Raw genomic sequence first — 24,680 nt, forward strand, 5'->3', positions numbered from 1 at the left:
TTCTCATCCTCTAAAGGACCAATATTTACCTTAGCCACTCTTTTTTGTCTTATATATTTGTAAAAACTTTTACTGTCTGTTTTTATATTCTGAGCAAGTTTACTCTCATACTCTATCTTACTCTTCTTTATAGCTTTTTTAGTAGCTTTCTGTTGCCCCCTAAAGATTTCCCAGTCCTCTAATCTCCCAGCAATCTTTGCCACTTTATATGCTTTTTCCTTCAATTTGATACTCTCCCTTATTTCCTTAGATATCCACGGTCGATTTTCCCTCTTTCTTCCGTCCTTCCTTTTTGTTGGTATAAACCTTTGCTGAGCACTGTGAAAAATCGCTTGGAAGGTTCTCCACTGTTCCTCAACTGTTCCACCATAAAGTCTTAGCTCCCAGTCTACCTTAGCTAGTTCTTCTCTCATCCCCTTGTAATCTCCTTTGTTTAAACACAAAACACTAGTATTTGATTTTACTTTCTCACCCTCCATCTGTATTTTAAATTCCACCATATTGTGATCGCTCCTTCCGAGAGGATCCCTAACTATGAGATCATGAATCAATCCTGTCTCATTACACAGGACAAGATCTAGGACCGCTTGTTCCCTCGTAGGTTCCATTACATACTGTTCTAGGAAACTATCGCGGATACATTCTATAAACTCCTCCTCACGGTTGCCTTGACCGACCTGGTTAAACCAATCGACATGTAGATTAAAATCCACCATGATAACTGCTGTACCATTTCTACATGCATCAGTTATTTCTTTGTTTATTGCCTGCCCCACCATCTCGTTACTATTTGGTGGCCGATAGACTACTCCTATCAGTGACTTTTTCGCCTTACTATTCCTGATTTCCACCCAAATGGATTCAACCTTATCCTCCATAGCACCGATGTCATCCCTTACTATTGCCCGGATGTCATCCTTAAATAACAGAGCAACACCACCTCCCTTACCATCCACTCTGTCCTTCCGAATAGTTTGATACCCTCGGATATTTAACTCCCAGTCGTGACCATCCTTTAACCATGTTTCAGTAATGGCCACTAAATCATAGTCATTTACAATGATTTGTGCCACCAACTCATTTACTTTATTCCGAATATTACGAGCATTCAGGTAAAGTACACTTATGTTGTTTTTTTTACCTCTGTTTTGAATCTTAACATCTCCAGTTTTATTCCTTTTGTTATTACTGGGCCTATTCACTGTGCTCCCCTCAGTCACTGTACCTTGTACTGTCGCCCTTATGGATTTCTGACTATGTCTTCTCTGCCTTGCACTTTTCCCCTTACTTCCTTTTGTTTCTGTCCCTGTTTTACTACCTTCCAACTTCCAGCATTGGTTCCCATCCCCCTGCCACATTAGTTTAAACCCTCCCCAACAGCTCTAGAAAACACTGCTATCTATCAGTACTTCAATAGGAAAAGAGTAACTAAATCTAATGTTGGTTCTCTAGATGCAGTCTGGGGAATTGATAATATAAAACAAGGAAGCAGAGCAGAAGTATTTTGAGTCTCTCTTCGCTGTAGAAAATTTGGAAAGCTTCCCAAAGATACTTGAAAATCAAGAGGTGAAATGGAGGAATTTAAAATGATTACCATCACCAGGGAAGAGGTGCTGGGAAAACTATGGGGCGATGGGTCCCCTGGACCAGATGATCTGCATTCTAGGGTCTTAAAATAAGTGGCTGTAGAGAGAGTAGAGGCATTGGTCATAATCTTCCAAAATTCTGGAAAATCCTTTCGGGTTGGAAAATTGCACGAACCCAACATTAAAGAGGCTTAAGTAGGGTGCTCTTTCTAAGGCCGATGCAGACTCGATGGACCGAATGGCCTCCTTCTGCACTGCAGGGATTCTATGATGAAGCACAATATTTTGAAAATCATGATGGATGTGATTCTCCAGAAAGATTTCTGTGTTGTAGCAAGCAGGAACTGCACACCTACATGGCTCGCCCACCCATTTATTGTCCATCCCCTATCAGCACAGACAAAGGAGGAAATTCTGTCATCTTGGTAATGTCACTGAACGTGTAATTCAGAGGCCTTGGCTAATGCAAGGTTGAGTTAAATAGATAATAATCTTTATTAGTGTCACAAGTAGGCTTACATTAACACTGCAATGAAGTTACTGTGAAAATCCCCTCGTCGCCACTCTCCAGCGCCTGTTCGGGTACACGGAGGGAGAATTCAGAATGTTCAATTCACCTAACAGCACATCTTTCAGAAACTTGTGGGAGGAAACCGGAGCACCCGGAGGAAACCCACGCAGACGCAGGGAGAACGTGCAGACTCTGCACAGTGACCCAAGCCGGGAATCGAACCTAAGACCCTGGCGCCGTGAAGTAACAGTGCTAACCACTGATTTTGATAGACAAGGGAATCAAGTATTAATAGGCAGTGGGTCGAACAGTCTCCTTATGCCCCTCTCCATTTGTCTGGTTGAGTGCAACTCCAACACCACTTAATAAGCTCGGCACCAGGGGGAGCACGATTGCACAGTGGTTAGCACTGCTGCCTCATGGCACCGAGGTCCCAAGTTCGATCCTGGGTCACTGTCCGTTGGAGTTTGCATATTCTCCCCGTGTCTGCGTGGGTTTCGCCCCCACAACCCAAAGTTGTTCAGGTTAGGTGGATTGGCCATGCTAAATTGCTCCTCAATCGGATAAAAATTAATTGGGTACTCTAAATTTTAAAAAAAGCAGCTCGCTCCATCCAGCACAAAGCCCATTCAACTGGCATCCAATCATTAACATTCATTCCCTCCACAAACATCCTGCCTAACGTGAAGAACCTCCAGCTAGTTAACTTAAAGCTTTGATTTTCATAAACATTAACTTTGGGTTTTAATTATTTGGATTTTGTTCCTCTCTTTCCAGAGCCTCCGACGTTTTGAGTTATGGCTCCGTTTCTTCGCCTCTCATTTAATTCCTATGAGGTGGGATCTGTCCTAAATTCAGCCGAAACACAGCCGCCATTCGTCGCTGTAAAGGTGAAGGAAGCCTTGACAACAGGTATGAAAGCTGCAACTATGAGATTCCAGCCCCCTCCCCTGGTGGAAGGGAGTTCCCTGTAGCCCCTGACCCTAACCACTACCATGTGATCCTGCAGAGCGACTCCTGCAGAGTGGGAACGGCCCCTATCAGCTTTCAGGGTGGAGGCCATTGGCAGCTGGACTCGGGCAGTCTAATGCCATGATAATACAGGCCTGATGTTTAATACCGTATAACCAGGCCTGATGTTTAATACCGTATTACCGTAATACCAGGCTGTGAGGTTTAATACCGTATTACCGTAATACCAGGCTGTGATGTTTATTACCGTAATACCAGGCCTGATGTTTAATACCGTATTACCGTAATACCAGGCCTGATGTTTAATACCGTATTACCGTAATACCAGGCCTGATGTTTAATACCGTATTACCGTAATACCAGGCTGTGATGTTTAATACCGTATTACTGTAATACCAGGCCTGATGTTTAATACCGTAATACCAGGCTGTGAGGTTTAATACCGTATTACCGTAATACCAGGCTGTGATGTTTAATACCGTATTACTGTAATACCAGGCCTGATGTTTAATACCGTATTACCGTAATACCAGGCCTGATGTTTAATACCGTATTACCGTAATACCAGGCTGTGAGGTTTAATACCGTATTACCGTAATACCAGGCTGTGATGTTTAATACCGTATTACCGTAATACCAACCCGCAATGTTTAATACCATATTACCGTAATACCAGGCCTGATGTTTAATACCGTATTACCGTAATACCAGGCTGTGAGGTTTATTACCGTAATACCAACCCGCAATGTTTAATACCGTATTACCGGGCTGTGATGTTTAATACCATATTACCGTAATACCGGGCTGTGAGGTTTAATACCATATTACCGTAATACCAGGCCGCAATGTTTAATACCGTATTACCGTAATACCAACCCGCAATGTTTAATACCGTATTACCGTAATACCAACCCGCAATGTTTAATACCATTTTACCGTAATACCAACCCGCAATGTTTAATACCGTATTACCGTAATACCAACCCGCAATGTTTAATACCATATTACCGTAATACCAGGCCTGATGTTTAATACCGTATTACCGTAATACCAGGCCTGATGTTTAATACCGTATTACCGTAATACCAGGCCTGATGTTTAATACCGTATTACCGTAATACCAGGCTGTGATGTTTAATACCGTATTACTGTAATACCAGGCTGTGATGTTTAATACCGTATTACTGTAATACCAGGCCTGATGTTTAATACCGTATTACCGTAATACCAGGCCTGATGTTTAATACCGTATTACCGTAATACCAGGCCTGATGTTTAATACCGTATTACCGTAATACCAACCCGCAATGTTTAATACCATATTACCGTAATACCAACCCGCAATGTTTAATACCGTATTACCGTAATACCAGGCCTGATGTTTAATACCATTTTACCGTAATACCAACCCGCAATGTTTAATACCATATTACCGTAATACCTACCCGCAATGTTTATTACCGTAATACCAACCCGCAATGTTTAATACCGTATTACCGTAATACCAACCCGCAATGTTTATTACCGTAATACCAACCCGCAATGTTTATTACCGTAATACCAACCCGCAATGTTTATTACCGTAATACCAACCCGCAATGTTTAATACCGTATTACCGTAATACCAACCCGCAATGTTTATTACCGTAATACCAACCCGCAATGTTTAATACCATATTACCGTAATACCAACCCGCAATGTTTAATACCGTATTACCGTAATACCAGGCTGTGAGGTTTAATACTGTATTACCGTAATACCAGGCTGTGATGTTTATTACCATAATACCGGGCTGTGCGGTTTAATACTATATTACCGTAATACCAGGCTGTGATGTTTGATGCCGTATTACCCTAATACCAGGCTGTGATGTTTATTACCGTAATACCGGGCTGTGCGGTTTAATACTGTATTACCGTAATACCAGGCTGTGATGTTTGATACCATATTACCGTAATACCAGGCTGTGATGTTTGATACCATATTACCGTAATACCAGGCTGTGATGTTTGATGCCGTATTACCCTAATACCAGGCTGTGATGTTTGATACCATATTACCGTAATACCAGGCTGTGATGTTTGATACCATATTACCGTAATACCAGGCTGTGATGTTTGATACCATATTACCGTAATACCAGGCTGTGATGTTTGATACCATATTACCGTAATACCAGGCTGCGATGTTTGATACCATATTACCGTAATACCAGGCTGCGATGTTGGTGGTAAGTAGCTGTAGTGCATCCTTTGGGAGGTATGCTGATGAGCGATACCAGTAACTGTAGGGTGAATACAGGATATGGAGGTTAGTGTCCCAATCACTAACATCGTGTGCTCCAAAGAGTACGGACAAAATAATTGTAATTGATGTAACATTGAGTGGGGAAAAAAAGTATTTTAAGCATTAAATTGGGACAAGAAGATGAAAGGTATTGTGGCTGGTCCTGACTGCTCGCCAGGGAATGTCAGACGGACAGAAGTGACAAGCGAACAAAAGTTCTGACATTTAAATTAAGAGAATATGAATCTCCTTGCATTCTGTCAGAGTTCCAATGTTGATGGTTTGGGACAGGCTGACCATGGGTTTGATTCCTAGTTCTGTGCTCGCCACACAATGTGGCACCTGTCATTGTTTTCCACTGCCCATCCCCCTGTTGCTGATAAGCCGTGTTACTTGTCTTTGAGCAGAGCGTGGGAAAACGCTGCTTCAGAAGAAGCCAACTATGTATCCAAACTGGAAGTCTTCCTTTGATGCTCACATACATGAGGGACGTGTGATCCAGATTGTGCTGATGAGGAGTGCAGAGGAGCCTCTCTCCGAAATGACTGTGGGAGTCTCGGTCCTTGCAGAACGCTGCAAGAAAGGCAATGGCAAGGCAGAGTTCTGGGTAAGTGAGGGCTTGTTGGCTTTGTGCAGGTTGCATCAATGACTTTGCAGCAGTGTGACATCAGAAAGAAAGAGGCGGTTTCATCTGATGTAAAGCAGCAAAGGAGGATCAGGTGAAGAGCCATCAGGGCAGAGGCCAGCAGACATTCCATTTGCTGCTCAACTGCCCCATTCTGATTGCATTGCTGCACAGCACAACTGTCCCATTCTGATTGCATTGCTGCACAGCACAACTGTCCCATTCTGATTGCATTGCTGCACAGCACAATAATAATAATAGCTTTTTGTCACAAGTAGGCTTCAATGAAGTTACTGTGAAAAGCCACATTTCGGTGCCTGTTCGGGGAGGCCGGTGTGGGAATTGAACCCGCGCTGCTGCCTTGTTTTGCATTACAAGCCAGCTGTTTAACAGGAGCAAACAGCACTGGCTGAGAAAAAATCGGCTAAAGCAAGAATTTCTAAATATATTGCTTGCAGAGTCGCAATGATCCTTACAGTTTGACTGGAAAAAAACTATCAGCCAATATTCCCATTAAACCCGTATTATACTTGTTCTGGGAGTATTTGATGGGGATAGTGTGAGGGGATAGTGTGAAGGGAGCTTTATTCTGTCTCTATCCAATCTTCTTATCACAATTCCCAGACTCTCAACAGCTTTGATATGCCTTGGATTACTTTTGGGTTTTAGTTGCTATTTTGTTTGTCGGTGAATGTGGCAGTGAATTGGAATAGCAAGGTTCGAGCTACTTCCTTTGCTGTTGGATGAGGGGTGAATGTTGGCCACGATAATCAAGACATTGAATCTTGCAATTGCAGTCTTCAATATCCACCTGAACAAAAAGTTAGAATCGCTATTTGTAAACCTGACCCAGACTGGATGGCACTTCCTTAGAAACTGACCTTCCGACAGTGAACAATACCCCTGTCCAGACGCCACTCAGTAACTGACCCTCCAACAGGGCCCCCCCCCCCCCGCCACTCTGTAACTGACCCTCCAACAGTGCCCCCCCCCCCCCCGCCACTCTGTAACTGACCCTCTGACAGTGCAGCACTCCCTCAGCACTGACCCTCTGACAGTGCGGCACTCCCTCAGTACTGACCCTCTGACAGTGCGGCACTCCCTCAGTAGTGACCCTCTGACAGTGCGGCACTCCCTCAGTACTGACCCTCTGACAGTGCGGCTCTCCCTCAGTACTGACCCTCTGACAGTGCAGCACTCCCTCAGTACTGACCCTCTGACAATGCAGCACTCCCTCAGTACTGACCCTCTGACAGTGCGGCTCTCCCTCAGTACTGACCCTCTGACAGTGCGGCACTCCCTCAGTACTGACCCTCTGACAGTGCAGCACTCCCTCAGTACTGACCCTCTGACAGTGCGGCACTCCCTCAGTACTGACCCTCTGACAGTGCAGCATTGCTGTACCAGCTTAGTTATGACATCGATGTTCTGACTCAGAGTGTGGTTGTTGGCACAGTGATGTCAAGCATCCGCACAGTAGGTGCAAGTTGTCTGTGCCCTAGTGTGACTGTGTGAGGGGATGTTACAGTCTTCATTTGTGTCTACCTGTCTCTCCACAGCTGGACCTACAGCCCCAGGGGAAAGTGCTGATGGCAGTACAGCTATTCCTGGAAGATTCAGGTAAGATTCTATAGGATTCCACTGCTGCATGTAAAGGTTCCCTTTTAATTGTTCCTTGGGCATATGTGTTGTGAATATGTTAATGAGCAGGTTTTGCAGAGAGGGAGTGAAACTTTGCAATGTTGGGTGACATTATTCGTAATGTTGCAGGGTGAATCACTGTGACCTTTGCACCATGTTTAGTTAGTGACCATAGTTGCTAGGTAATGAACTGCATACTGAAGAGAGTTTAAAGGGACAACCACACATCCAGTGGACCATCTTTAGGTCCACTATATGGTATCTTCCTGTCTGCTCTTCCTGAAACCCCCTCGGGTTTTGGGAAGTGTGAATGATCTGCATTTCCACTCTGCTACCACAAATTAGAATCCCAAATATCTGGAGTTTTCCAGAGCACTAGTGGATTATTTCCTGGATTGCTGTGTGACAAGCACCGCCCACTGCTCATTACCACATGCATAGATCAAGCTCAAAACCAGAAACAACCCGCTAACTGAACTCTGGATCTCTCTGGGCTTTGCTGCCACAGCACTCTAGACCTCAGCACTTACACTGCTCGGCATCGTGCACCCGGCAGAGGTCATCACACACACACACCTTGTAATCCTTCTAAATTCCAATGAGTACAGTCCCAGTCTACTTAATCTCTCCTCATAATCCAACCCCTTCAGCTCTGGGATTAACCTAGTGAATCTCCTCTGCACACCCTCCAGCGCCAGTACGTCCTTTCTCAGGTAAGGAGACCAAAACTGAACACAATACTCCAGGTGTGGCCGCACTAACACCTTATACAATTGCAACATAACCTCCCTAGTCTTAAACTCCATCCCTCTAGCAATGAAGGACAAAATTCCATTTGCCTTCTTAATCACCTGTTGCACCTGTAAACCCACCTTCTGTGACTCATGCACTAGCACACCCAAGTCTCTCTGAACAGCGGCATGCTTTAATATTTTATCATTTAAATAATAATCCCTATTGCTATTATTCCTACCAAAATGGATAACCTCACATTTGTACAGTAAGATGTCTTACGACACCAGGTTAACGTCCAACATGTTTGTTTAAACACTAGCTTTCGGAGCACTGCTCCTTCCTCGGGTGCTTTTTTTCTAGAAATCACACAACTTATTATTTTGGCCTCAACTACTTTCTGTGGTAGTGAATTCCACTGATTCACCCTCTCTGGGCGATGAAATTTCTCCTCACCTCGGCCCTAAAAGGTTTACTCCATATCCTCAAACTATGATCTCTAGTTCTGAACACTCCCGCTATCGGGAACATTCTTGCTGAATCTAGTCTGTCTAATCCTGTTCTGAAGGCTGGATAGTTTGCTGCAAACAATGGTCGTTTGAGGTTGCGCGTTTGTTTGATGGCAAGTAGTTGGAGTGTGGGGATGATCTTGGCAAGATGTTCATCTTCATCGATCACGTGTCGAAGGCTGCAAAGGAGATGCCGTAGTTTCTCCGCTTCCGGGTACGACGAAGGGTATTCTGTTGGGTACTGGACTACGAAGGAGAATATTGAGTTACAGGCAACTAGACTAGAAGGGCTTGAGGTTCATAAGGAGGAGGTGTTAGCAATTCTGGAAAGTGTGAAAGTAGATGGGTCCCCTGGGGCGGATGGGATTTATCCTAGAATTCTCTGGGAAGCTAGGGAGGACATTGCTGAGCCTTTGGCTTTGATCCTTATGTCGTCATTGTCTACAGGAATAGTGCCAGAAGACTGGAGGATAGCAAATGTTGTCCCCTTGTTCAAGAAGGGGAGTAGAGACAACGCCGGTAACTATAGACCAGTGAGCCTTACTTCTGTTGTGGGCAAAGTCTTGGAAAGGTTTATAAGAGATAGGATTTATAATCATCTAGAAAGGAATAATTTGATTAGGGATAGTCAACACGGTTTTGTGAAGGGTAGGTCGTGCCTCACAAACCTTATTGACTTCTTTGAGAAGGTGACCAAACAGGTGGACGAGGGTAAAGCAGTTGATGTGGTGTATATGGATTTCAGTAAAGCATTTGATAAGGTTCCCCAGGGTAGGCTATTGCAGAAAATACAGAGGCATGGGATTCAGGGTGATTTAGCAGTTTGGATCAGAAATTGGCTCGCTGTAAGAAGACGGAGGGTGGTGGTTGATGGGAAATGTTCAGCCTGGAGTTCAGTTACTAATGGTGTACCACAAGGATCTGTTTTGGGGCCACTGCTGTTTGTCATTTTTATAAATGACCTGGAGGAGGGTGTAGAAGGATGGGTGAGTAAATTTGCAGATGACACTAAAGTCGGTGGAGTTGTGGACAGTGCTGAAGGATGTTGCAGGTTACAAAGGGACATAGATAAGCTCCAGAGCTGGGCTGAGATGTGGCAAATGGAGTTTAATGCAGAAAAGTGTGAGGTGATTCATTTTGGAAGGAATAACAGGAAGACCGAGTACTGGGCTAATGGTAAGATTCTAGGTAGTGTGGATGAGCAGAGAGATCTCGGTGTCCATGTACATAGATCCCTGAAAGTTACCACCCAGGTTGATAGTGTTGTTAAGAAGGCGTACGGTGTGTTAGCTTTTATTGGTAGGGGGATTGAGTTTCGGAGCCATGAGGTCATGTTGCAACTGTACAAAACTCTGGTGCGGCCGCATTTGGAGTATTGTGTGCAGTTCTGGTCGCCGCATTATAGGAAGGATGTGGAAGCATTGGAAAGGGTGCAGAGGAGATTTACCAGGATGTTGCCTGGTATGGAGGGAAGATCTTATGAGGGAAGGCTGAGTGACTTGAGGCTGTTTCCGTTAGAGAGAAGGTTAAGAGGTGACTTAATTGAGGCATACAAAACGATCAGAGGATTAGATAGGGTGGACAGTGAGAGCCTTTTTCCTCGGATGGTGATGTCTAGCACGAGGGGACATAGCTTTAAATTGAGGGGAGATAGATATAGGGCAGATGTCAGAGGTAGGTTCTTTACTCAGACAGTAGTAAGGGCGTGGAATGCCCTGCCTGCAACAGTAGTGGACTCGCTAACATTAAGGGCATTTCAATGGTCATTGGATAAACATATGGATGATAAGGGAATAGTGTAGATGGGCTTTAGAGTGGTTTCACAGGTCGGTGCAACATCGAGGGCTGAAGGGCCTGTACTGCGCTGTGATGTTCTATGTTGGTTGTGTCCCGTGTTTGTCTTCTAAGGAAGTTGGTGCATTTTTCTGCTGTGGCGCGCTGGAACTATCGATCGATGAGTTGAGCGCCACATCCCATTTGTACGAGGGCATCTTTCAGCATCTGTAGATGTCTGTTACGTTCTTCCTCGTCCTAGCAGATCCTGTGTGTACGGAGGGCTTGTCCATAGGGGATGGCTTCTTTAACAGCGACCATGACACCACACATCCTTGCCATGGTGTTCTGTGCAAGATGTGCCATCGACATGGGTACCACCATTACACGTGAGAAACCACCCACCAGGTACGTTGTACATACTCGTGCGACTGGGCCAATGTTGTATACCTCATAAGATGCAGGAAAGGATGTCCCAAAGAGTGATACATTAGCGAGACCATGCAGACGCTGTGACAACAGATGAACGGACATCGCGCGACAATCGCCAGGCAGGAATGTTCCCTTCCAGTCGGGGAACACTTAAGCCGTCAAGGGCAGTCACCCTCTGATCTCCAGGTAAGTGTTCTCCAAGGCGGCCGTCAGGATGGGCGACAACGCAAAATCGCCGAGGAGAGACTTGTAGCCAAGTTCCGCACACATGAGTATGGCCTCAACCGGGACCTTGGATTCATGTCGCATTACATTCAACCCCACCATCGGGCCTGGGCTTGGGAAATCCTGGCTTGAGACAATTCACACCTCTTTAACCTGTGATCAGCCCTCCCTCCAGTTGCTCCATCTGGACCTGTAAAGACTTAATTCCCTGCAAAGACTCGCATTCAAAGTATCGTGTTGCATCATTGACTTTGTCTTATGTTTCTGGAACCCACCTCTTCATTCACCTGAGGAAAGAGCAGTGCTCCGAAAGCTAGTGATTCAAAACGAACCTGTTGGACTTTAACCTGGTGGCTTAAGAATTCTTAATGTGCCCACCCCAGTCCAACGCCGGCATCTCCACATCATGAACATCACCCTCAGGCAGAGCAAAAAAGATGACAAGTGTGAGAAGGGAGGAGATGAATGCAGGATTGAGGGTGTTGTACCTAAATGCGCGCAGTATACGGAACAAGATAAATGAGCTTGTTGCGCACGTTGAAATTGGCCGGTACGATGTTGTGGGCATCACAGAGACGTGGCTGCAAGGGGATCGGGGCTGGGATCTACATATCCAAGGATATGTGATCCTATTGAAAGGACAGGCAGATGGGCAAAGGGGGCGGGGTTGCATTGTTAGTAAGGAATGAAGTTAAATCGATAGCAAGGAGCGATATAGGATCAGAAGGCATAGAATCTCTGTGGATAGAGTTGAGTAATCTAAAGGTAAAAAGACCCTGATGGGAGTTATGTACAGGCCCCTGAGCAGTAGACAGGGTGTGGGTCAGAAAATAAATCAGGAAATAGAAAAGGCAGGTAAAAAAGGCAACATTACAATAATCATGGGGGACTTCAATATAAAGGTGGACTGGGAAAAACAAGTTGGTAGTGGATCCCAAGAAAAGGAATTAGGGAATGTCTAAGAGATTTTTTTTGGAGCAGCTTGTGACAGCCTACTAGGGAACAAGCAATTCTGGATTTGGTGATGTGTAATGAGGCAGACTTGATTAGGGAACTTAAGGTGAAGGAATCCTTAGGGAGCAGTGACCACAATATGATAGAATTTACCCTGCAGTTTGAGAGGGAGAAGCTGCAATCAGATACAATTAAATAAGGGTAACTACAAAGACATGAGGGAGGGGCTGGCCAGAGTTGATTGGAACAGGAGCCTAGCAGGGAAGACAGTGGAACAGCAATGGCAGGAGGTTTGGGGGTTATTCGGGAGGCACAACAGAAATTCATCCCAAGGAGGAGGAAACATGCCAAGGGGAGGACAAGGCATCCATGGCTGATGAGGAAAGTCAAGGACAGCATAAAAGAAAAAGCATACAAAGTGGTGAGGATTAGTGGGAAGCCTTTAAAAGTGAGCCGAAGACAACAAACAAAGCAATAAGGAGAGAGAAGATGAACTATGAGTGTGAGCTAGCTAGTAATATTAAAGATAGGAAGAGTTTTTGTCGATATATAAAAGGTAAGAGAGGGGCAAAATAGACATTGGACCACTGGAAAATGTGGCTGGAGAAGTAATAATAGGAAGTAACAGTCGGAGTCACGAAACCCAAGGCAAGATCAGGGGACCCGGGTTCAAATCCCACCATGACAGATAGTGAAATTTGAATTCAATAAAAATCTGGAATTAAAAAGTCTAAAAAACCCTCTAGTTCACTAATGTCCTTGTGGGAAGGAAATATTCTGTCCTTTTCTGGTCTGACCTACGTGTGACTCCAGATCCACAGCAATGTGGTTGACTCTCAAATGCCCTCTGAAATGGATGACGATGAATGCTGACCCAGAGACTCTCGTGTCATGAGAAATGACGAGCAGATGTGGAGTGAGATACCTCCTGTAGTTGAGGTGCCACAAATGTGTAGCTGGAGCAACACCTCCACTTGACTGTGTTTGTGTTCTGAGAAGAGTAAATGAGTTAAGAGAGCGCCCATTCCCAATTAAAGGCATTGATTGGCCTAGTCGTTAGCTTCATGGCAAATGAGTGGGGATCAGGAACGTTTCCAGATTGTCCCACAATGGCTCCCAGGGGTTTCCCGACTGCGTGGGGTGTAACGGAGATTCCTGCCGGCAGGTCAGGGCAGAAATGTAGCGTGGCGGGGTGGAGAATCTCAGCCAGGAAGCCTACTACCCAAGTGACCACCAGGAAGATTCCAACCACGTTGGATTCCATACCCACTCACGTTATTGTAGAACTGGGAGGGAACCTGTCAGAGGCTGCTCAATGTATATAAAATGACCTGTAATAACCCACCAAACTACAGACAGTTGCCCTACCCGGCTTGGATGCAGGAGTGGCCCCCTTACAGTAGGTAGTCTTCCTACCATCTGGACCCAGAAAGGTAGATCCAAGTTCAGGAGCAGATTTACAGCCTGTTGCTGTGCCAGCCCATAGCATCTAGCAACAGTAACTGGAACACCCTGGTGGTTCTAGCGTCCAAGCCAGTTCAGATGAAGACTGTCCCGCTCTCACATTCCCCAGTACTGGTGCCAGTGCCCATGAATCAAAAGCTCTTTCTTCCACACCAGTCCTTGAGCCCTGCATTGCTCACTCTGATCTTATTTACCCTACCCAATTACTTGTGGCTCAGATAATATTACTGTCGAAATTCTGCTTCTTAATTTGGCCCTTAGTTGCTCGTGGTCCCCAAGCAGAACCTCTTTGCTTGTCCTGTATCTGATTGGTACTCGTATGGACCATGACAACTGGGTCTTCCTGCTCCCACTGCAAGGTCCTCTCCAACCCTGAGCAGATGTCCTGGACCCTGGCACTGGGCAGGTAACACAGCCAGCTCAGAGAATTGTCTATCTCTCTGACTAACACCTCCTGAGACCACGGCACTTCTATTAACTCCCCCTGATCGAATGTCTTCCTGTACCATGGTGCCGTGGTCAGTTTTCTCATCCAACTTGCAGCTTTTGCTTTCATCCATAAAGGCTGCAAGTACCTCAAACCCGTTGAACAATTGCAGGGGCTGAGGCTCCTCCACTTCTGCCCTTACCTGCCTTACTCGTGGTCATTTCCAACTGTCCCTGGCCACTGACCAAATCAGGAGGCCCAATATCAGGAGTATGACCACCTCCAGAAATAGTGTCCAGGTAATTACCCCCTCTCTGGTGCATCGCACTGTCTTTAGCTCTGTTTCTGTTGATGGCTCTGACTTGGGCAGCACGGTAGCACAGCGGTTAGCACAGTGGCTTCACAACTCCACGGTCCCAGGTTCGATCCCTGTCTTGAGTCACTGACTGGGCGGAGTTCGAACATTCTCCCCGTGTCTGCATGGGTTTCCTCCGGGTGCACCGGTTTCCTCCCACTGTCCAAAGATGTGTAGGCTAGGTGGATTGGCCATGCTAAATTGCCCTTAGTGTCTGAAAAGGTTAGGTGAGGTTACTAGGTTACAGGGATAGGGTGGACTTAGGTAGGGTGATCTTCCCAAGGGCCGGTGCAGACACGATGGGCCAAATGGGCTCCTTCTGCACTGTAAATTCTATGATTCTATGAACACTTCTTTCAACCTGTCCAAAACTCAAAGCGAAAGTAAAAACTCATGAGCCACAACTCCACCCACACAGTGACATTACTGAAGCCATGTGATAAGCCAAAAACATTTCTTAAAGGGACACTCGCATGACACTTCACTGCTACCAGTAAACTCATTAGTACTAACAAAACCTTCCAGTTATTCAATGGCATGAGTTTTCAATGAAAAACAAGCAAAATACTCACCAGCCAATCACTGCCTTACCTGATTATCCTCTCTCCCCTCTGTGCCTCTTTGAAAGCTTGGCAGTCTCTCTCTTACACCTCTTCTCAACTCTCCCAACTGGTCTGCCCATTTCACCAGCCTTTGTTTTTTTTTTAAGTTCTACACAATCCTTCTCACCGTTCACGATGCTTTCAAGTTTCATGTCAATTACAAATTTTAAAATTGTGGCTTGTACACCAAGGTCTAGATCATTAATATATCAGGAAGAGCAAAGGTCCCGGGCAACCCGGTGGCGCAGTGGTTAGCACTGCTGCCTCACAGGCCGAGGTCACGGGTTCAATCCGGCTCTGGTTCACTGTTTGTGTGGAGTTTGCACATTCTCCCCGTGTTTACATGGGTTTTGCCCCCACAACCCAAAGATGTGCAGGGTAGGTGGATTGGCCACGCTAAATTGCCCCTTAATTGGAAAAATGAATTGGGTACTCTAAATTTTTTTAAAAAAGGAATCAATTCCAGTTGTGAGAAGGGATGATAACTAAACGGGTCAACAAGCGAGGCTTCATGGGTTAAACTTAGAAATTTAAAAAGGAGCAGTCACACCACTGGGAATATGCTGCAGACCCCCAAATAGTGAAAGGGAGATAGAAGAGCAAATATGTAGACAAATTTCTGCCTGAGAGAACAATAATAGTCGGAGACTTTAACTATCTCAATATCAACTGGGATTCAAACAATATAATGGAAACTGAGGGAGAGAAATTCATGCAATGTGTCCAGGAAAATATTTAAACCAATTAGTGACAAACCCAATGATTAATGCAATTCTAGACCTAGTCTTGGGGAATGAAGAAGGACTTAGCTTTACACCCTGTTCTGAACATTTGTAATTCACCAATACTCAGGCTCCACCCCTGAGCCGAAGGAAGACTGAAACATCTCCAGTTTCACTTCCCTCAGTATCTTCGGATGCATCCCATCCAGTCCTGGTCCCTTCAAGTACAGACAAATGGATCCAATACCTCATCCTGATCAATATTAAACCCATTAAGCGTCTGAATTACCACCTCTTTCATTATGGCCTGGGCAGCATCTTCTCCCTTGGGAAAGGCAGATGTAAAGTATTAATTTAAAACTTTAGCCGTGCCCCCTGTCTGCATGTGTCAGTCCCCTTTTTGCTCCCTAATTGGCTTTACTCCACCTCACTACCACCCTATTTAAGTGCTTATAGAAAGTTTTGGCGTTCCTTTTATTTTAGCTGTGTTAGAAGTGGGTATGTTTGCGATGGTCAGAAGTGGGGAAGTTTGCTGATGACTGCACAATGTTCAGCACCATTCTCAACTCCTCAGATGATGAAGCGGTCCCATGTCCAAATGTAGCAAGACCTGGACAATATCCAGGCTTCGGCTGACAAGTGCCAAGCAACGACCATCTCCTACAAGAGGATCTAACCACTGCTCCCTGACATTCAATAGCATTACCATCACTGAATCCCCCACAATCAACATCCTGGGGGTTACCATTGATCAGAAACTGAACCGGACCCAGCCACATTAATACTGTGGATACCAGGACAGGTCAAAGGCTGTGAATCCTGCGGTGGGTAACTCACCTCCTGACCCCTCAAAGCCTGTCAACCATCTCCATACTCTCCACTTGCCTGGATGAATGCAGCTCCAACAACACTCAAGAAGCTTGACACCATCCAGGACAAAGCAGCCCACTTTATTGCTCCTCCTTCCACAAACATTCAGTCCATCCACGATCGACGAACAGTAGCAGCCGTGTAACTTACTTCCTTAAGACAGCACCTTCCAAACCCATGACCACTACCATCTAGAAGGACAAGAGCGGCAGATACCTGGGAACCCCACCACCTGGAGGTTCCCCTCCAAGTCACTCACCATCCTGAATTGGAAATATATCGCTGTTCCTTCACTGTCGCTGGGGCAACATCCTGGAACTCCCTCCCTAACAGCACAGTGGGTATACCTGCACCTCAAAGGCTGCAGCGATTCAATAAGGCAGCTCACCACCACCTTCTGAAGGGTAACTAGCGATGGGCAATAAATGCTGGGCTAACCAGCGATGCACACATCCCGTAAATGAATTTTTAAGAACCCCACTAGGACCATGGGAAAACAATCATTGAGCTCCCCTTATGACTCATGGAATACGAGCTTCCTAAGAATGGGGATGGAGGCCAGCCACCTGGGCTTGTTAAGGCAGGGGATAAAAGCAGGCGCAACTCAGGGCCTGATCAGATCTATCCTATCAGGAAGGTCTGCATAGGAGTAAGATGCTGTACTAAGCCTGCATTGTAAATATGTAAATAAATTCACCGTTATTAACGGCTGCCTCCTTATGAGTTAACAATAATAATCGCTTATTGTCACAAGTAGGCTTCAATGAAGTTACTGTGAAAAGCCCCTGGTCGCCACATTCTGGCGCCTATTTGGGGAGGCCGGTACGGGAATTGAACCCGCGCTGCTGGTCTTGTTCCCCATTACAAGCCAGCTGTTTAGCCCACTGTGCTAAACCAGCCCCATGTTATTAAAAGCTACTAGTTTCTTTTCATGTTTTCTGTTTCTTCCCTTATGTATTTTCATTTCCCCTCTGAATATTCTTTATTCAACTTGGTTCATGTTGTATTGCCCACCTGACATCTGTCGTAAGTAGACGTTTATCTTATTTCAATCTATTTTTTCATCCAGTGAACTCAGGATTTGTCACCCAGCCTTTCCCCTTTGTGGGAATATGTTTTATTTGTTCATGGGATGTGGGTGTCGCTGGCTGGGTCAGCATTTATTGCCCATCCCTGAGGGCATTTAAGAGTCAACCACATTGCTGTGGGTCTGGAGTCACGTGTAGGCCACACCAGATAAATATAGAACATACAGTGCAGAAGGAGGCCATTCGCCCATCGAGTCTGCACCGACCCACTTAAGCCCTCACTTCCACCCTATCCCCGTAACCCAATAACCCCTCCAACCTTTTTTTTTGGTTCACTAAGGGCAATTTAGCATAGCCAATCCACCTAACCTGCACATCTTTGGACGGTGGGAGGAAACCGGAGTACCCGGAGGAAACCCACGCAGACACGGGGAGAACATGCAAACTCAGGACAGACAGTGACCCAAGCCAGAATCGAACCTGGGAACCTGGCGCTGTGAAGCCACAGTGCTAACCACTTGCGCTACCGTGCTGCCCCATAAGGACGACAAATTTCCTGTCCTGATGGGTTTTTACGATAATTGACACATGATTACTTTTAGACTTCTAATTCCAAATTTTTAGAGTTCAAATTTCACCATCTGCAATGGTGGAATTCAAACATGGGATCCCAGAGCATTACACTGGATTGCTGGTCCAATAACAATACCACAACGCCACTGCCTCCCCTGTACTTTGTTTTATGTAAATGAGACATGAAAAGAAATCCAAAACTGTTTGTATCAAAGTTTTATTATTTTTTTTATTTTCAAAATGGACTTCTGCTCAACCACAAAATGGCTGTCACGTAATTCAAAAGATTGACAGGCTGTTCTGGAAAGTTCTAACAAAGACAACAAAAAGAAAAGAGATCCACTCCCATCCTTGTGGAATCGCACAACCCATTAGAACATAGAACATAGAACAGTACAGCACAGAACAGGCCCTTCAGCCCTCAATGTTGTGCCGAGCCATGATCACCCTACTCAAACCCACATATCCACCCTATACCCGTAACCCAACAACCCCCCCCCTTAACCTTACATTTATTAGGACACTACGGGCAATTTAGCATGGCCAATCCACCTAACCCGCTCATCTTTGGACTGTGGGAGGAAACCGGAGCACCCGGAGGAAACTCACGCACACACGGGGAGGACATGCAGACTCCACACAGACAGTGACCCAGCCGGGAATCGAACCTGGGACCCTGGAGCTGTGAAGCATTTATGCTAACCACCATGCTACCCTGCTGCCCCTATTGTAAAGCCACATTATAATCATGAAACGGACTCCTTCAGCTGGGTCAATAACAAAGTCTAAGGGGACGATCTATCCGAATTGGACCACAGTCCCCTGACCAGCGTGTTTAGCCGGTTGTTTCCCGGTGCTCGGAGTGTCGCGAAACACCATGCTGTCTACCGGGACTCTGGTTCAATTCGGAGCCTCAGTGGGAACGCCTCGACAAGGCCGCACTTAGTCCTGTTTCCTGCAGTGATGAGCTCCGTTTGCTGGAACTCCTCAGTGCAGGAAGCGGTCGGGAAGCCATTTTTAAATGCGGGCAGGGAGGGGCCCCGACATCCTGCCTCACATATGCAGGGCACTTTCCGGCCTGATCCCTGGGGCAAGGAAAATGCCAACTTGGCATCACCAGCCTGGCACCCTAGCAGTGCCCCTGCCAGTGCTACCTGGACACCTTGGCAATGCCAGGCTGGCACCCAGGTGACACTGCCAAGCTGGCAGTGCTAGGGTGCCCAGGAGGGGCCAGGGTGCCACTCTACCCATAGGGCAAGCACTGGGGCCTCCGATCCCCTGGGAGACCCTCACGAATACCATTCCGTCTTGTCCCCGTTTGTGCACACCAACATTGAACAGCCCAAGGCGAAGGGGTTAGACCCTATTGCCTTCGGTAGATTGAGGTGAGTATATTAGATTGAGACTAGCTGTCTCCAATCCAATATTAGAGTGAGACTAGCTGCCTCCAATCCAACCCAGTTCAATCCAATCCAACCCAATCCAATCCAATCCAATATTAGAGTGAGACTAGCTGTCTCCAATCCAATCCAATCCAATATTAGAGTGAGACTAGCTGTCTCCAATCCAATCCAATCCAATATTAGAGTGAGACTAGCTGCCTCCAATCCAACCCAGTTCAATCCAATCCAACCCAGTTCAATCCAATCCAACCCAGTCCAATCCAATCCAATATTAGAGTGAGACTAGCTGTCTCCAATCCAACCCAGTTCAATCCAATCCAACCCAGTTCAATCCAATCCAACCCAGTCCAATCCAATCCAATATTAGAGTGAGACTAGCTGTCTCCAATCCAACCCAGTCCAATCCAATCCAATCCAATATTAGAGTGAGACTAGTTGTCTGACTCTAATATGCTCCAATATGCAGATTTGCATAATAGTGATCCCGCCCACAATTATCGGGATTCCGATCACACTGTCTGGTGAGATTGTGTTAGATCTCGCCAGGCGTGGTGAACCAGTTAGATCGTTCCCAAATACATCAAAACCCATTATCAGCCTCTCGTACCAGCCTCCCCGGACAGGCCGGAATGTGGAGACTAGGGGCTTTTCACAGTAATTTCATTTGAAGCCTACTTGTGACAATAAGCGATTTTCATTTTCATTTCATTTCATTATCCCCGATGAGATTTTAACAGCCACCATTTTGCTTCAAGTGTTGGAGAGACATTAGGCCACATCATGTGACCCCAATGCTGCTAGCCTTTTGGGTCATTTTAATATTCCATTTTTAGCCTGACAGCTCAGTCTGCTGATGTAACATCGACCGGAGCGAACTCCAGCAGCACCAGGCTGATAACAGCCATCCACAATCTCTCAACTCCTCCAAGCCTGTTTGATTTTAAAAGTTTCTGATCAATGGCCTGAACACACACAGTCCATCTGGCTGCAGAGTTATTCGTTTTGAGAATATTAGTGTTCTCTCCAATCAAAAGCTGATGTGGGCTGAATGCCGCCACAAAGGAACTTTGGACTTTGGCTTCTTGGACACTGGAAATCAAGTGAACTAATATTCATCTCCATGGTTATTTACTGTTGATGCCGATGGTTGTAAATCTTCCTGTTTCCTATCTCCCGGCCCCTTGCTGTGTGTTATTAAATTGGATCATGCAAACTGCGGGTTTGGACAAACACCACCGCCTACTCTAAAAATAATTTTTAAAACACCCCTGATTACAGACATACGGGGAGAAAATAAAAAAGTCAGTTTCCTTTTCTCTGTGCATAACCCTTGACTGTGCCTAAAATATTGCTTCTCTAAAGGCAGCCCATTGTTCAGATACCATTGATTCCAATTTATCTGGGCCAATCCATTCTCACCCTATTCAAGTTACCTTACTCCCAGTACAATAAAAGCAAAATAGCGCAGATGTGGGATGCAGGCTGTACATGTCGATGCAGTTTCCTCACTTGCCTGAAGCATGTTTTCTTTTAACGCGGATGCCTGCATCAGAAAATCGGCATAACGCTTCCTGCAAATTTTCCATATGTTCCTTCTCCGTGTCTCCTGAGATTAATTCGCCATTCAAGTCCATCCTGGACAATCCTTGAAGGATGTTTTGCATCACCCTATGAAAAATAATGCACGCTAATAACACTCTGAAACATGGGTGAGTTTACTTGTATAACCCTTTGTGTGTATTAATAGTAGCGTATGTCACTGCCTCCAGCCGGTTTTGCCTATAGGTCCTCTATATATGCAGTACCGGTTGTTGGAGCCAACAATTCTACGGACACGTGCTTGTACGATTAGAATAGCGGTTTTAATATACTCACAACAGAGCCAGCCTATTAGCCATTGAACGTTCGGTGAACTGGCCGGCTGACCATGTGGCACTGAGCTTTTATACAGCAGCTTCCGGGGGAGGAGTCCTGGGCAGAGCCAAGGGAGAAGCCCCGTACAACTCGAGCAGTCCCAGAGCTACTCCCCCTGGAGGACAGGTAGTGCAACTGCACTTACAATACAGACACATGTATATACAGATTATAATCCGGTGTGAATCACATTCACCACATCGGTCCAGGTGGGAGGCTCTCTTGATGTTAATCTTATAGTCACCACAAAAGTGGACCGACTTGTCATGCTTCAATACTGGGACCACTGGTGCAGCCTGTTCTGTGAATTCTGACGAACGTATCATGCCTAGGTTCCCCAGTTGCTTCAATTTGGGCTCTACTTTGGTGAGTAGGGTGTAGGGGACTGGCCGTGCCCTGAAGTACTGTGGTAGGGCTTCCAGCTCTATAATAATCGCTTATTGGCACAAGTAGGCTTCAATTAAGTTACTGTGAAAAGCCCCTAGTCGCCACATTCCGGCACCTGTTCGGGGAGGCTGGTACGGGAATTGAAACCGCGCAGCTGGCCTTGTTCTAAATTACAAGCCAGCTGTAGAGAGACCTACGATGTGTAATGGCTCATTTGTATATCCCGCAGGCCCTGGTGCAATATACCCACTCGGAGTCGCCTGAAAGTCTCTTCCCCTATAAAGGATTCGGTGGCTCCAGTGTCTACTTCCATGTCGAGGGGGTGACCATTGACCTGGAGTTTGATCTGGATTGGGGTCATTTTGAGGATTGTGACACAATTTAATTGCATCAACTTTTCGTGATCGAACTGGTTGATTTGTAAAGCCCTGGCTTGAGGTGGCTTTGTCTTCAGCCTGGATGGTATGCGTTCTACTGATTCTGGCAGCCTTGCCTCGGATGTGTCCTCCGAGCACAGGCGCGGCAACTCTGATTGCTCGTCGTAATCCCCGGGGAGCTGGGGAGGTTTCCCATCTGTTTTTGGTGTCACGCGGCCTTCGGCTTAGCTCCTTGTCTCTCATGTCTGATTGTTGACTTGCTGGTGGGTGGGTTACGTTTTTAAAACTAAATTTAGAGTACCCATTTATTTATTTATTTTCCATTTAAAGGGCAATTTAGCGTGGCCACTCCACCTAACCTGCACATCTTTGGGTTGTGGGGGTGAAACCCACGCAGACACGGGGAGAATATGCAAACTCCACACAGACAGCGACCCAGGACCGGGATTTGAACCCGGGTGGTTCTCAGCACCGCAGTCCCAGTGCTAATCACTGCGCCACATGCTGCCCTGTGGGTTGGTTACACGAGTACTGTGCTTGGCGAAACAGGTTCTCCTGAATGGTCCATGGAACCCTAGAATTCCTGAGCCCCTTTTTGGAATTTTTGCGAGACTGCTAATTCTATGGCTCGTTTAAGGTCCAGGGGTAGGTACTGCCAGCAGTTTCCTATGAGTTGTGTCATTATTTATCCCACGTACAAGACGACCTGGAGCATCTCTGGGAAGGGCGGACCATACTCTGGGTTCTGCCAGTTTCCAAAATCTTATCAGGAATTCTGTGACTTGAAATTTCGGGGATTGTTCTGCCCTGTTGAATCTAGAACGTTGCAGTATCACAGATGGTTTAGGGTCACAGTGGTTTGCCAGCAGATCGATCAGTTCATTGAAAGACTGAGTCCGTGGCTGCTATGTTGGTCAGGCTTTGAATGATGCTGAATGTTGGGGACTCCGAATCAGGCGGGAAAATCACCTTCTTTCGGTCTTTGCCCAACGGAAGTATCGCATTGTTTCAGCAGACGGGGGCCAATCTGCCACACCCCACCATATGGCTCTATTTTACCAATAGTGCTATTTTTGCATTCTCTGTCTCTTACTAGAATCGTTTGACTATGGAAAGGCTGTCCAGAATCCTTTTCTGCTCCTCATCTCCATGGTCATAATCCAGGAGACACCAAGCGGGCCCATCCTTCCTGAGAAACAGGGTCCAAAACTGCTCACAATACTCCAAATGGGGTCTGACCAGAACCTTATACAGCCTCAACCACTGTATCCACCTGCTCTGCTACTTGGAGGGACGGGTGTACGTACCAAGGTCCCTCTGATCCTCGGTGCTTCCCAGGATCCTGCCGTTTATCATGTATTCCCTTGCCTTGTTTGTCCTGCCCAAGTGCATCACCTCACATATTTATCCGGGTTGAATTCCATTTGCCGCTGATCAGCCCATCTGACCAGCCCATCTATATCCTCCTGTAATCGAAGGCTGTCCTCCTCACTATTTACCAACCCGTCAATTTTTGTATCATTCACAAATTTAATGGTCAATCCTCCTATATTCAGAGAATCATAGAATTTACAGTTCATAAGGAGGTCATTCAGCCCATCGTCTGCACCAGCCCTTCGAAAGAGTACCCTACTTAAGCTCCACGCCTCCACCCTATCCCCTTTATCCCCGTAACCCAACCTAACCTTTTTTGGACACAAAGGGCAATTTATCATGGCCAATCCACCTAACCTGCACATCTTTGGACAGTGGGAGGAAACTGGAGCACCCGGAGGAAACCCACGCACACACGGGGAGGATGTGCAGACTCCACACAGACAGTGACCCAAGCCGGAATCGAACCTGGGACCCTGGAGCTGTGAAGCAACTGTGCTAACCACTGTACTACCGTGCTGCCCGAATCATGTCTAAATAATTTATATGAACCACAAACAGCCAAGGCCCCAACACTGATCCCTGCGGGACCCCACTGAACACAGGCTTCCATTCAGAAAAACACCCCTCGACCATCCCCTTCTGCTTCCTGCCACTCAGCCAATTCTGGATCCAATTTGCCAAATTTCCTTGACTCTCATGGGCTCTTACCTTCGCTATCAGCCTCTCATGTGGAACCTTATCAAAAGCCTTGCTGAAGTCCAAGTGAACCACATCAAAAGCATTTCTATCATTGACACACCTGGTCAGCTCTTTGAAAAATTCAAACAAGTTGGTCAAACAAGATCTCCCCTTAACAAAACCATATTTTTTTTATAAAACATTTTATTGAGGTATTTGTGATTTTGTAACAATAACAAAAGAAACAGTGTACATA

At 46.0% G+C, this 24,680-nt stretch overlaps 1 protein-coding gene across 1 annotated transcript in view; it reads left to right on the plus strand.

The window, feature by feature from the left end:
• Positions 1-24,680, plus strand: part of LOC119973620 (protein kinase C delta type-like) — a 111,285-nt gene that overhangs the window by 44,072 nt on the left and 42,533 nt on the right. Inside the window, exons 2-4 of the mRNA XM_038812001.1 lie at positions 2,875-3,009; positions 5,764-5,963; positions 7,541-7,601. Of these exons, the coding sequence (XP_038667929.1) occupies positions 2,895-3,009; positions 5,764-5,963; positions 7,541-7,601 (376 nt within the window). The 5' untranslated portion in view covers positions 2,875-2,894. The remainder of the gene's footprint in view (positions 1-2,874; positions 3,010-5,763; positions 5,964-7,540; positions 7,602-24,680) is intronic.

This window comes from Scyliorhinus canicula, chromosome 11 (assembly GCF_902713615.1).
Source record: "Scyliorhinus canicula chromosome 11, sScyCan1.1, whole genome shotgun sequence".
Lineage (NCBI taxonomy): Eukaryota > Metazoa > Chordata > Chondrichthyes > Carcharhiniformes > Scyliorhinidae > Scyliorhinus > Scyliorhinus canicula.